Here is a 15,510-nt window from a genome sequence, read left to right as displayed (position 1 = left end):
CCAACTGAGTCACCCAGGAACCCCTAAAACGTATATTTAAAAAAAATGATCAATCTCACTAGTCATCAGGGAAATGTAAATTAATGTCACTAGTCATCAGGGAAATGTAAATCAAAACCAGAATAAGATATCACCTCCTAACTGTCAGTAAGGCTATTACAAACAAAGCAAAACAAAAGAAGACAGTGGTGGTGAAAATGCAGATAAATAAAAACTCTTGTGCTCTATTGCTGAAGATGTAAAATATGCAGCCATAATGAAAAACACAATGAAAAATCTTCAAAAAATTAGAAATAGAACTAACTACCATATGACCCAGAAGTTCCAATTCTGGGTATTTATCCAAAATAATTTAAAATAGAATATCAAAGAAATATATGCCATTGTATATTCACAATAGCCAAGAGGCAGAAATCACCTAAGTGCCCATTAACTGATACATGGATAAAGAAAATGTGACAACTGAAGCCCATATTAAACTATATATTAACTGACTAGAATTTAAATGAAAATTTGAAAAGGAATAAAAAAGAAAATTTGGTATATACATATAATGGAATATTATTCAGCCTTAAAAGAAGAAGAAAATCCTGTTGTCTGTGACAACATGGATAAACCTTAAGGACATTATACTAAGCGAAATCAGTAAGTCACAGAAAAATATGTACTATAAGTATTCAGTTATATGAGGCCTCTAAAATAGTCAAACTTAAAGAAGCAGAATGTAAAATCATGTTGCTAGGTGCTGAGGGGAGGGAGATATTATGAATTGCTATTGAGTAAGTATAGAGTTCTGCCAAGCACGATAAAAAAGTTCTAGAGATCTACTGTACAATCATGTACATATCATAACAATAGTGTATTGTACAATTAAACTTTTCTTAAGAGGAGAGATTTTATGTTATATATTTTTTGCCACCAAAACCAACAGTAATCATAATTATAATCATAAACCCAACGAGTTAAGCCTACTGCAGATGGGGAAACTGAGGCTTAGAGAAGGTGCCTAATGTTTGTCTCTCTACCCTTTGCACACAGTTTCAGCTGTATGAAATGGTGAATCCTCTCCTTTGCCATCCATGTTTTTTTAACCTGATTCAATATCCAGTTACACCTGCCTCACTCAGTCCTCTCCCTCATTCCATACACACTAAGCCTCATGGTCAAAGGCTTTCTCTCTTTTATTATCTCTCTCTTAATATTCCCCTGAGAGCCCTGAAGAATATTTGGTGTACTATAATTACTAATTAAAGAGCAATCTAACTGACTCTTGTGGAACATAAAGATGCTCCAACTAAAGGTCTTCTTTGGTTCTTTGGAACTAAAGATACTTCCCTTGGTTTTCCAGTTTCAACGACCTACAGTGAGAAGCACTGTACCATAAGTCATAAAGGAGAAACTTGTCTGATCGACGGGGATGCAGCAGCAGACGTAATTTAGCAAAACCCAGTCTGGGCTTTTTTCCAGAAAATGTCTTCTAATATGTTAGAAAGGTGAAGGAGAGGGAAGCAGTTCTCACATTCAACACTCTTGGCAGGAATTTATTTTGTGCCCAATATTGTAAAAAATCATCATCTTAATGATGCAGGTGAAAATAATAGAGGAAATTTAGTTTCCTGGCTCACAGGATTTGATTTCCTCTATTAACTGGAGGCATGCATCATTGCAGATTTGTAATCTCTTCATCTCACCTCTCTGAATCTTAGAGCAATATCTACAAGTCCCACCAAAGAGTGTTAATGAGCCACAAGGAGATGGTCAATAGACTTTTCTCCTTCAGACTTAGAATCTAGTCAGTGGTGGAGAAGTTGAGGATGGCATTGGAGTTCACCTCTTAAATATTTAGGCAAGTTTCCTCACTCTTTTAAAAATGTGTTCACTGTCAAGAAAAAGCTGAACATCGTATCGTTCTTGGTGGCCAATCTAATATTAAAGGTAACTGGACTTAAATGACCTCTGTACTTAAAATGACCTCAATTTGTAACTACCTGGATTGCTTCCAGAGTCATCCATAATTTAATTATATTTATCCCAGCTCATCTAGAAGAACTCAAAATGAAATGGTGACTTTGGTTTGTGAGGTCAGAATCAATAGCCATTAAGAGAATGAGGGGATCTTTAAATCTAGGGGAAAAAAGCAAGTACTTAAAATATCCCTTGCATCAGCCTCAGAATTCTGGGTGCTCAGACAATGGCAGATATGGTGGAATTTTATCACAATGTGCTATGCAGCTTTACTGCCCAGAAAGATAGGAGTTAATGTAGGAGTTCACTGTCTACCAGAATAAGAGTTAAAAGTTCAGCTTTCAGAGTATTTTGGACTTGCATGGCACATTTAAAGAGGCAGACAGATCCCGAAGAAGGACTGAAATAGATGAAATGTATAAGATAAGAAGAAAATTCCATGTAAGCCAAATGTATGAGTTTCTCTAATCATGTCATTGGCATCATGTAAATGCCAGACACCATTTATATACAGCTTAGATATAGCAGATGTTGGCATTTAAGTATAGGTTGCTTGAGAGAAAATTGCCCTTGAATGGAAGAGGAAGTTTACTGGCAGAGAAAAATGATTTTCTCAGTTAACAGTTATAAGCCCAATAATAGAATTGTTTTCAACCAGAGGTTGTGGGGTGGGAAAGGAGGAGAGATATAATGATACTTCAATTCCAATCTAAAAAAGAAAAAAAAATCAGCTTCAGTTGAAATTGCGGATGTGTGGGTTGTATACATAGAACCTTCTCCTCCCCTCTCCTCTAAACCTCAAGGCTTCATGTTAAATGGAACAAATCACATCCTTCGTGGTTCTGCTCTGTTTGGTACAGCTGCTTGCTGCAGGTGGTGCCCTAAAAATATATTGTTTGTTTATTTTGCAATATAGCAGTCTGCAGAGTGGTACCTAAAAGTGCAACAGCTCCCTTCTCTTTCTGTCAGTGAACCAAATGATGAAAGACAGAGACCTCCGCCAAACCTAGCATGAAAAGGCCCAAATAAGAGGCACAGGTTGTGCTTGAGGCTCAGCTTCTGATAAGTTCCATTTTCTTTGGATTCATGAAGCAAGGCTGACAAGCAGACTATCTGTCATCAGAGCCTCTGACTGGGTTTCAGTGAAGCAAAGCCAAGCAACAAACCGCCTTTGTTGGGAGAATCATCGCCCTTCTCTGGAGATTAACATCTGTAAGCATCTGGGGTCTAAAGGGAAAAAGAATCTGTAATGAATCACAAAAGGAAAATAAAAGTGAAGATTAATCTCAGGTAAATGTTCATGCAGATATTTTAAATAGAGCTTTCAATAATTTTTTTAATGTATGGTGAAATGTTCCAATAATTTTTCCAGCCACACTGGCAGGGCACTCACAGTTCACCCTGTTCACTTCACAGAGTTGTTGACACAGCACGATTAACTTGCACGTGAAAATGTTTTATACATGATAGTTAAAATGATGCACAAAACTATATTTTCATTAACTTCATCCTTAAATTCTTCCAACTCAGACCCAGATTAAGTACCACAGCAGCTCTGAAGCTTTAAGACCATAAGTTTGAACCCCCAAAATGTGGGCATCATGTGGCTATGTCATTCTAATTCATACCTCAGACTCACAATTAAAGGACAATAAAGGTGTGTCTAAACATATTTTCTCATTTAGTTTTGGCCGCTCTTTTACTATCTCTTTAAAAATTTTTTTTAATGTTTCATTTTATTTTTTGAGAGACAGAGAGAGACAGAGCACGAGCAGGGAAGGGGCAGACAGAGGAGACACAGAATCCAAAGCAGTCACCAGGCTCAGAGCTGTCATCAGAGACCCCATGAGGGGCTCAAACCCACCAACGTGAGAATGCTCAACTGACTGAGCCACCGAGGTGCCCTTACTATCTTCTTAGTGTTCTGCTTCCTTTGACAACTTGTCTTTAAGCTTTTAATTTGTAAGCAACACAGACTTTCCTAAACTTATGAACTGAGAACATTGCTGAAAATGAATACATGAACAGCCACTGAGTCATTGACATGGAAATTTTTTATACCTCACAGTGTAATTTCACTTAAAATTGATTTTCCTGTAACAGATATAGTAGATTAGGACTAAATCAACCTAAATATGATATGTGACTAACAGAATGGTATAAAATTCCAGCAAGTATCATTTGTAAAATTTAGAACTTAGGAAAAAGAGAATCTACCCATAATTCTGCGATGAAGAAATCAATAGAGTTATGGAAAATGGGTAGGAAAAGTGAAGATAAGTGACGGGGGGACACTGGAAAGTTAGGGGTAAAAGAAACAATTTGTATTTATAAAATTGCTGATAAGAAGCTGATTAAACTTAAGAGGTGGAGAGACTAAGAATCAATAAAGAGAGTAGAGCAAGGTAGACATTTCAGAATAAAAGAAGAGATAAAGAAAACCAAAATATCTTTGGAGCCATGACACTCTTTAATTCAGTCCTTGACTTTGCAGCCATATTTGCCATTAGCATTGACCAAGATTATCACGTGACAAATAGCTGCTTTTGTAGGTACAATAACCTAAAATACTGTGAATAGAGTTAGGGGAAAATTACAAGTGATAAACATATGTGTGCAAAAAGTTGTGGTCTTAGTTCTCAAGAAATTTAACTATGGGTTGAGAGTCATAACAAAGGTCAGAGAGGAACAAATGGCAGAGTTGAAATAAATGCAGCCGTGATGCCACAAGGGCAGGAATAAGCAGGAGGATAATGAAGACTAGGAATCATATACCTAGTTGTTAAGAAGAATGTGTGAGTTGACAATAGTAGGGTTTAAAATCCTATTTATAGGGTTGGTAAACACAAAAGGTAGAGAAGGAACATCACAGGTTGCTCTTCTTCTATTATGTAAACATTATTTAGCTTAAGTGTGTTTGCCCATATTTTTATTCTTTTCACTCGAGTATAATATGCTGAACAATAAATTATCCGTCATATTATAGCAATCGTTATAAATCTTTGCAACCTTCCTTTGAGAATGCCTTGCTGTTATTTGAAAACATTTACACATTCTACTATTACTATTATACCACTGTGTTTAGAACTTCCAGTGAAGAGGAAATTGCTATCAAAGAATTACTTCTCAAAAATTTTTTATCAGAATAGTTGATTATGACTGGAAAGATGTCCTAAAAGACAATGATATTATATATTACAAAGAAAGATGGTAGCCTTTTGTTCAAGGCCAATAGCTTATCATGGTTTTCAAAATTTACTCTATTTTAGTATATTTATATACACTTTTTTCCTTTTGAAATAACTTATGATTCAGTATACCTTATTATTTATTCTGAAATTATTTTATTTTATTTTTAAAGTTTATGTATTTATTTTGAGAGAGAAAGTCAGAAGAGAGAGAGAAGACAAGATGGGGAGGGGCAGAGAAGGAAGGAGAGAGAATTCCAAGCAGGCCGTTCGCTGCCAGTGCAGAGCCCAACACAGGGCTCAATCCCATGAGCCATGAGATCATGACCTAAGCCAAAATCAAGAGTCACACCCTTAACTGACTGAGCCCCCTAGGTGTCCCTGAAATCATTTTATAATTACAAAATTAAATATAAGAAATTGGATTGTACATGGTGCTTTGCACAATTTCAGACAATTTAACTTAAATCTCATATCATTACAGAAAACCTAATTAATGGTGATTTATTGCAGCTTATAATCCTCACTACCATCTTTAATATGCTGGTATTTTTACTTCATGATGTGTCCAAGCATTCTCTTGATCAAGTGATGTTATGCTTTGGGGGTAAATAACTGCTTTCAACATTATATAGAGAAGCAGATATTGCACACTGATGATAATGGTTGATATGGGATAAAACTTACCCCTGTGTAGACTAGTGTGTCAGTACAGTAAATAGTATCACACTGGCTTTAAGAATCACAGTCCTATCTGGGGAGTAAGTAAACTAAGTAAGACTTAGTTCATTTTTGCACATCGCTATGAGTTAGTCTTTAAAAATAATAGTATTTTCAATAAGCAGTGGAAGATACTGAGCTAAAGAAAAAATAAATAATACCACTTTTATTTTTTTCAGTCAATTTCTTAAGAATTATCTCATTCAGTTCATAATTACAAAATAGTTTATTATACAGCTGGGTGTAAGATTTAAGGATTGTTACTCCCAAACTGTGAATATTTTACCTTATGTTTCTGACTTTGCATGTAGGGAATACCAGAGACTATTAAAAGCAAAAACGTCTTAGACTTAATTTGACTTTAGAGTCTATTCAAGTTCTTGCACTCTGCTTGTTCATGGACTCACAAAACTACTCCCTAATTTACAAGGGCATCTTTCAGAAATAAAGCAAAATAAAATGAGAACATGATAACTGATTTCTCAGGGTTAATTTTAACAAAAACTTGGTTGATGATTGTGGATAAGACATCAGAGTGCCATGTTCTGAGTGACAGTGTTGAGGTAACTTTATTATTGTCTAGAGGAACTGACAGTAGGTTAGAAAGTTACACACGTGCCCATTTCAGAAGCATCAACAGGTCTTGATGTTTCTTAATATTCTGGAATAAGCCCAGTTCAGGTGCTAAAATTAATTTGTGGAATGTTGTTTATATGCTGTGCAGCACTCAAATTTGCCAAGAAATGTCCACTCTCAATCTATTCACTGACTTCATTCTCCTATTTCAGAAATGCTGACATTGGAAAAATCCCTTGTTCACAATTATAATTTGGTTCTTCTTCCTATAATTTTGTGAATATTTTATAAACTATTCTGATGTTACAGAAAGACAAATCACATTTATTTCATTTATTGGGTTACTACTCCCTGACAAGTAAGTCTATGTATGAGTATCCAGAGAACTAGACCTGGAGCAGCATATATAACATTCCAAGCCAAGCAGCAAAGCTGTTGACCCAGCATAGGAGCTAGGAAAGAAACCAAGTGCTTGTCATTCTGTCCATTTCTATCACAGGCAGCAAGCATTTCTGTCCTAAGAAGAAAACTATTGTAGAGTCATGGACACTGGACTAGGAATCAGAAGACTCAGTTTTCAGTTCAAGCTCTTCACTAAGCCACTCTTTAACGTTGAGATATGGCAGACAGAGTGTAGGTCTGCAGATTCAGTACTTGATAATAGGGTAGACCCTGCGATACTCAAAGGGAAATGACTCTCAACTTCCAGGAAGGAGCTGATGGAGTAGTTGGAGCTGTGGCACCTATTTGGTATTACAGAATGTTTTTTTTTTTTTGACCAAGCACCATGTGTTTCTGAGCACTTTAGGACTATAGCGGGATCAGTAGCAAAAGGAAAGGGAAAGCATTGATATGCCTGGTGAAGATTTTCAAAATTACAACATCTAGGCCATACCTCAAGCCTTAAGGGCATAGCATTTCTAGAAGTAGGTCATGTTTATAGTACTCTTTTAAACAAGTGAGCAAATAATTTCTATTCTCAGCCAGCATTAAGACCCATACTGAGAGAGACAGGGCATGAGTGAGGGAGAGAGGGAGGGAGAGGGAGAGAGAGAGAGACAGAGAGAGACAGAGAGAAAATCTTAAGCAGGCTCCACACTCAGCACATGAGGCTTCATCCCATGACCTGGGATCATGACCTGAGCCAAAATCAAGGTGTCAGATACTCAACAGACTGAGCCACCCAAGTGCCTCAAGAACCACTGTGTTAGTGTAATGGTCTTTAAGCATTTCTACTTCCATATGTCCTGAAAGATTTTTCTTAAAAATCACTTAAAAATTGTATACATTTGAAATTGATGTTTGATATTTTTATCATTATTTTTTATTTTTAAAATGCATTTTTAAGTAACTTTTACACCCAAGTGGGCCTCAAAGTCATGGCCCCAAGATCAAGAGTCATGCTCTACCAACTAGCCAGGTGCCCCCTCACCATTAGTTTAAATAGCGGCAATGGACTATTTATTTCAGCATATTATAAATATTAACATATTTTGAGGAGACATATTAGTCTTTGAAATACATCCAATGAAATTTGAATACTGCTGTGATGTGAAATTCACCTTCTGCCACTTAAAAACACACATCCCTTCAAAATGATTCAAGTTCGCAACTCAGATTCGCTATTTACCAGTTTAATGGCAATGTTGCAAGCTACATTCAAATCAGGACCCAAATTTCTGACAACCAAATCTTTATGAATATGTGTTTCCAGGTTAAAGAAGGAATGAAAGTGAGGCGTGATCAATAAGGCAACTCATTTTCATCCATGCACCACACACTCAGCAACATCCAAAAAAATACTCCTGAGCCATTCCCAGCACAATCCCACATTAACTCGGATAAAGGCTTTCAAGGTTTTGAAAATTTCTCACCAATGGTATACTTAGGCAAGTCTTACCAAGCCATATGTCAAATATATACCATTATTAACTGGGAATAACTGGAAGCATCTGTGGCTCCATCCATTTGAAGACACGTTTTATCTTCAAAAGTTTTTTTTACCACAATTTTTAAAACAATGGTTTCTATCATTTCATGTACTTTAAAAAATACAAAGTTTTCCAAATAGATAGAATTGATATGACTGAAGGATGAACTTGACAGTGATCCTATTTTATCTATGAACAGTGCACCAAGTATTAGAACCTTTTCTAAAGTGTTTTATAAGTCTCTGCTAATTTGTACATGGTTTCTACGCCAATTTTAATTGTTTGGGAGAATGGTAGGCTTAATTAAATTTTTACCAATATCTTCTGCTGGTATCCTAAATATATTAATTATCAATCTGCTGCAGACTTGGAAGTGTCTTGGAAGTAATACTTCCAGTTGGAAGAAATTTTGGTTGGAGCGGCGTATCTCAAATTTAGAGATATTGGTCCTCTGGAAGTAACCAGAGAAAAGAGGGATTAAGTATTGGTTTCTGTTTTGTTTTTAGTCCAATGTATTATTTGAAATTGTAACATACATTTTAAAATATAAACTTAGTTCAGTAACTGATAAATATTTTTCCCTTAAAGCTTCATTTACTTCCACTTTCTTGTAAAACATCCTCTGATTTCATTGTGTTGGTTAGGGGAAGTAAGGTATAGTGTGTGCATAACAAGTATGAGGCACACACACCTCCATTCCCCTCACCCTCAGCACCATGGCTAATCAATCATGGCATTCTTTGCCACTGATAAGCTCGGAATTTGGGGGTTTCAGGAACTCATTTCTAATCAGCTGTTGCTGGCATTCAGACTGTAGTCCATTTCCTGTCCTTGGTACCAGAAAAAAACTTGGGTCAGTATGTCCATCCTCCCTACTGGCTAAGAAATCTTGGGAAAGGCTTTCAACCTGTTTTGCAGCCCTCACAGGACTGTTACACAAATCAAAAGATTTAATTCCTGTGAACACATTTTGTAAACCATGCAGCTGCAATCACACATTGTTTGAAGAAATCCCCTTAATTCTTTTGTAATGCGAACAACACCATCTCTGTAGGTGATCTCCTCCCTGGTTCTCCCCATACATATTTATTTGATCTATTTTGTAAGTGTGGATTTTTTTTTTTTTGGTTTTATTAAAACTGTGCACACCTGTATTCCTTTTGAATACGGTATCTGATACTAACTAGAAGAAAGCCCTGCCGAAGAAGGAGGAGAGGGCTCAAGTCTCACACCTGGCTCATCATTATGGTGTTCTGGCAGTCCTCTCTGCTCGGCTGGAGGCTGCGTGATTAATAGCCCCTCTTCCCAATTATGTGGATATTATACTTGTCTTCTTTTGGCTGTAGATGGAAGATCTCTTATGTATGTGCGATGCAAATGTGGGCTTTGTGAATGCTAATTTCCAAATCAGCTAAGAGTTGATTGGCAGAAAACCCAACAACAGGGTGACAGGATTGCCCGGGGTCAGGAATCTGTGAAAGAAAGGCTGAGTGAAGTTGGAGGAAATGAGCTAGAGAGATTTGGAGTGAGGCAAGAGCAGTCGCTGGGAGAGCAGCAGTTCGTGAAGGCAGATTCAAGCCAGATACCCGGGAAGAGAGGGCAGCTTCAAAGACTGGTGGAAACAAGGAGAAGTGGGCATTTAGCTGACTTTACAAAAAGCAGGATGGAGCTAAGAAGACAATATTATGTTATATACTGCACAAAGTGTGTTCTCTGTCTACTACATCCCCAAAATATACCTATTTGCACCCGGTTTGTATCCTGAGGAACCTTGCCCTATTTTTGATTGTGACATCATCAAGGTTAGGGATCCTGTCATTTGCTGCTTAAGATGCCAACAGGGGACAAGCACTCAGGAAATCTTCATAGGACCCACTGAATTCAACATTGGATTGTTCGGGGTGTCATTTGCGTAACATGTAAAGTGGAGGAACAGAGATTCAAGACACTATTCCATCTTTTTTTTTTATTTAAAAAAAATTAAGTTTATTTCTTTTTGAGAGAGAGAAAGAGAGAGAGAGAGAGAGAGAGAGAGAGCGAGCAGGGGAGAGGCAGAGAGAGGGGAAGAGAGAGAATCCCAAGCAGGCTCCACACTGTCAGTGCAGAACCCAATGCAGGGCTCAAATTCATGAACTGCAAGATCATGACCTGAGCTGAAATCAAGAGTCAGACACCTTAACCGACTGAGCCACCCAGGTGCCCCAACACTATTCCATCTCTTAACCATGACAGCAGAAGTGATCAGAACGACTACAGGGAAATCTAGTTGGAAGGCTTCCAATTAGTAGGTGGAGCAAATTGTTCAGGATAAGTCCCATTTTGGTTTCCCTTCGAAAACTCTAGTTAAGAAATGCTAGGTTTTCTGTACAGCAGGTGTTGTACAGCAAGCCCGAAGGCAAAAAGTGTCTTTGAAAATTCTCCAAGTAACTGGCTTGGGTACACTGTCCCTAACTTACTCTCAGGTGATCCACAGTCAGCACTGCCAAAGAAAAATGCCCCCTGGTAGGAAACAGGTGGAAAGGGTAAGGACCCCCTATGAGGGTCCTATGAGGGTAAAGAGGATGCATCCTGTGATGGCTTGCTCAAACTAGTTCTCCACTCAGTTAGGAGTAGCTTGAAATACTGACCACGTGTGCTCTTAAGGACGCTCTTTCTGTCTTCTTTACACTCTTGCCACTTTGCATTTAGAGATAATTTTGCTTATGTAAAGATAATTTTTTTCTTTGGGCAGTAGGTCAGCCTCAACATATACTTCCATGTCCATATGTATATATACATTTTTTTTTAGCAAATTACCTGTGTGCCAAAATTTTATGTGGGTTTGATAAATCTGTGAATATAGTTTCTACATACACACATTAATTCAACTCTCTAAAATGGTCACATATAACTATCTGTGCACATAAACTATATCCTTATGATATACTTGACACATAAGTGGAAATTTTCCAAAATGTGTGGGTACAGTAAAAAAGTGAGTTCCAGTGGGGGAATTTTTATCTAAAAGCCCTCTCTACCACATAATCTGTCCCCAAATACCAGAAAGATTTTATTTTTCTCTTTTGCGAATGAACACTTCATCTAAATTGGATTTTAACTAATTAAATAATTTTTTCTGTCCCATCAAATCTACCTTATTTTTTTCAAGATAATTAAAATGACGAGTCTAGCGTTTAAGACTGTTGTGGAAGGATGTGTTAGTTAAGAAATGTCTCAGGTTGCACATATTGAAGGGAGAGTATGCAATGCTGCAGCTAAAACGTAATTCAAATATTGTGGAAATAATTTATGCTGATGTCCCAAAATATACATTCTCCTTCTTTCTTGACCTTTGTGATTGGTTGGGACTGTGGGACTAGTTGGGATTATTTTTTGGTTGGGTGGGACTAGTGAAAATGAATACAAACAATGAGTTTCTCTTTCCAAGGAGAAGGGTGATTGTGCGAATGTTGACACTTCAGATGTATCTTTGCTCTCTGGCATGGCAACCCATGATGATTGAGATGGTGTTTACTCTACCAACCTTGTTTTCTTAGTGACAGTGACACTGGCAGAAGTTTATACTGATCCATAAAAATAAACCTTTATGGTTTTTAGTCACAAAGATTTGGTAATATTTACTAGCACTTAGCCCATTGTAATTTATGTGTGTGTATGTGTATGTATGTATACACATGTATATATTTTCTTCCTTTTAAAAAATATAATAACTATATATTAGTTGCATAATCAGATACATACACATTCACATGGTCTTTCTTTTTGTTATTCTAGAAGAATTTTATGTGAATTAATTTATGCCATTCTATCCACAACCTGTTATGTCTTGTTATTTAAGAATTGTGACTTAATATCATTCCCAAAGTAATTAACTGAAGAAATGCAAAGAGCAGATTCTATTTGCATTATTTGTCATTAACAATTTCAAGGCTATGCATAGCAGTTGCAGATCTACATGGAGTCTAAGGAAAATATAAGTAGAACTATACCTATAGGATCTGTAATGAATAAATGGAGACATGTATAATAAAGTTGTCTTTATAAATCCTACAAAATTATGCACTTAGCCTTAGCAAAAGTCCTTTTTGAGAAAAGGATGTGTTTATCTCTGTCATAGTGATACAATATAAAATAATATGTTTTATATAACAGGGATATATTATATAGATATGCTCTACAAATACTGTATACAAATACATAGGAATCATTTGTAACTCCTACTGACTCCTAGTGGAGGGAGAGTTCTTTATTAGTTTAATAATATGAAATATGGAGGCATGATAGTCCTAGAAGTAGAATTTATGAAAAGCTGAACTGTTTGAAAAAGAGGGGAAATGATTACAGGTGATGCATCGTACCTTCAGAAAATGTAGGAAGAAGAATATGGGCAAATGAAGAATTCCAGGGGCTAGCAGCACAGACAGAAATAAGCACTGGCAGAAAAGTATCCACTGAAATCTTATAAATCTAGGCATTTTAGCATGTTAGTTGTGAAGGCTCTCTGATCTTTCTGCAAGAACCTTTGGGAAACTCTTGTTTACCAAAAGCCAAATGATCAAACCTTGGATGGTTGGATTTCTTAAGTAAAATGCTGACGATGCCAAAGCCTACTTATTGATTTACTGATTGATTACTTTTTACTATGCCCTGGTTTAACTTGACAAACCCCTATTGAAGGGGGCATTAACTAGAAAAAAGCAAATAGCCACACTTTATCCACAGATTCCATTTGTGTGCACTGAATTTGCACGGAAATAAAACGATTCCAGAAGCACTAGAAGGAGAGGTTGGCTGTCAAAACTTACTGCGAGGACAATCTGGAGGGAACTATGAGCCACTTCTATGTACTGGTACTCCAGAAAACACCCTGAGACCGTGATGTAGCGATGGTCTTCTGGGGCCCAGTCTGGTGCAGGTGTCACTGATGTCACCGTACATCCTGGTCCATTCTCCATCCACCAAGATCGGTGCATTGAAATATTAAAAGTCAGGATAAGGTCTGTTTCCTGCAAGAAGGCAATTTATAAGGATGAGAATTACTTTATAAATGTTAGTCAGCTTATTTTGGACTGACTTAGAGTTTTCCATTTGGAAATGTGGGTTTTTTTTTTCTCCCTCCCCTCACTGTATTTTATGGGCAGAAAGGAAGAATCTTATGTAAACTATTAGTTCCACTTGAAAGTTCTGTGTCTAATAGATTTCATTTATTGGCTTGACTACAATAATATAAATAAAAATATTTATTAGTAAAATTATCAGTGACTGACATTAATTGTAGCACTGAAGAGCTCTTACTTTTGAGGACTTATAATTTATTACAAAAGGAGTGATTTAAACTATTTTATCAAGTGAAGTTCATCTTATTTTAAATAAGCTATATTCTCAAGCTGAGAACTTTTACCTTTTACACATTTTAAATATTAAATTTTTACTTCAGTTTGGCAAAATTTAATGTACTGTGGCTAAAGCTAAAATTTATAAGACTTTACTTAATAAAACATATTACTTGGTCATAACATTTCTTAGGAAATATCATTAGCAAATTCTTGCAGGGTGGAGATAATAAGTCAACAACTCTTTAGATGAAGTTAAGCACGTTAGGTGATGTGTAGGTATAAATGGAATAGAAGGTAGAGTTTCTGCACTTAGCTTATAATCACATACACAAACATGGAGCTATTAATGGCACATGGATAAAGGTTGTCTTCCAGAAAGAGAATGACTAAAAGGAATACAGTGAACATGTTCTGTTACTCAGCAAGTCAAGGAAGATGAATTCTAAATGGAATTATTTCAATCTCAGTGATAGTGCTACAAGTTAATAGATGCCAACTATTCTCACTCTAAAATGAGGTGCTGAATTAACTAGGCAGATCCTGCATAGAAAATATCTTAAATTAGGTTTTGTGACCTTTGACACTCACACTGAAGGTGTGAAAGTGTTCAGCTGAAATGGCCAGGGGGGTTGGAGATTGGGTGGACGATTCCTCTGGAGTGAAGTATGCTGTGAGTCACATGATCTCTATGGGCAGGAAAGGGGGTGAGAGAGCAAGCAATTTCTCTTTCTTTCAAGCCTCTTCACAAAGTCTTCAAAGTATCCTTTGCAACCTGAAAATGGCTAAACAAAAAGTGTCTACATTTTTGATTAACTGATTTTTGAATGTTGAACAAGTCGTGTATATTTGACATAAATCCCTCTTGGTTGTGGTATGTAATTCTTTTTGTACATTATTGGATTCATTTTGATAATATTTTGTTGAGAATAATTGCATGTACGTTCATTAGAAGTATTTATCTGTAGTTTTCATTTCCTATAATGTCTGTGTCTGGCTTTGGTATTAGGTTAATGCTTGTTTCATAATGTGAGTTAGAAAGTTTTCCATCTGTTTCTATCTTCTGGGACAGATTATAGAGAATTGGTATGATTTCTTAAATGTTTGGTAGATTTACCAGTGAAACCATCTGGACCTGAAGTTTGCTGTTTTGGAAAGTTATTATTTATTGAATTTCTTTAATAGATATAGACCTATTAAAATTATCTATTTTTTCTAGTATGAGTTTTGGCAGATTATATCTTTAAAGGAATTTGTCCAGGTTACCTAGGTTATTAAATTTGTGGGCATAGAGTTGTTAACAATATTCCTTCATTATCCTTTCAATGTTCATGAGATCTGTAGCGATGCCCCTTCTTTCATTTCTGTTATTAGTAATTTGTGTTTTCTCTAATTTTTTCTTAGCCTGGTTGAAGGCTTTTCAATTTTGTTGATCTTTTCAAAGAACTAGCTTTTGATTTAATTGATTTTTCCACTGTTTTACGGTTTTGATTTTTTAAATGTTTACTTATTTTGAGAGAGAGAGAAAGAGAGAGAGAGGGAGAGAGAGAGACAGAGACAGAGAGAGAGACACAGAGAGCGAGCAGGTGCATGAGCAGGAGAGGGGCAGAGAGGGAGAAAGAGAGAGAATTCCAAGCAGGCTCTGCTCTGTTAGCACAGAGCCCAATGCAGGGCTTAATCTAATGAAGCTTGAGATCATGCCCTGAGCCGAAATCAAGAGTCGGACAGTTAACTGACTGAGCCACCTAGATGTCCCAAGTAGGTTATTTCAAATGTAAACACATTTGTGTTACACCC

The 15,510-nt window shown here is 36.5% G+C and overlaps 1 protein-coding gene across 6 annotated transcripts in view; it reads right to left on the bottom strand.

Moving 5' to 3' along the window:
• NKAIN2 (sodium/potassium transporting ATPase interacting 2) overlaps nt 1-15,510 on the bottom strand; it is a 987,104-nt gene that overhangs the window by 161,774 nt on the left and 809,820 nt on the right. For all 6 annotated transcript variants that reach the window (XM_045057985.1, XM_045057984.1, XR_006598252.1 and 3 more), the window contains one exon: nt 13,186-13,386. In XM_045057985.1, coding sequence (XP_044913920.1) covers nt 13,186-13,386 — 201 coding nt within the window. The remainder of the gene's footprint in view (nt 1-13,185; nt 13,387-15,510) is intronic.

The sequence above is a fragment of the Felis catus genome, chromosome B2 (assembly GCF_018350175.1).
Source record: "Felis catus isolate Fca126 chromosome B2, F.catus_Fca126_mat1.0, whole genome shotgun sequence".
NCBI classification, from domain to species: Eukaryota; Metazoa; Chordata; class Mammalia; order Carnivora; family Felidae; genus Felis; species Felis catus.
Note: the sequence above shows the minus strand (reverse complement) of the source record. Positions and strands in the feature narration are given on the sequence as shown.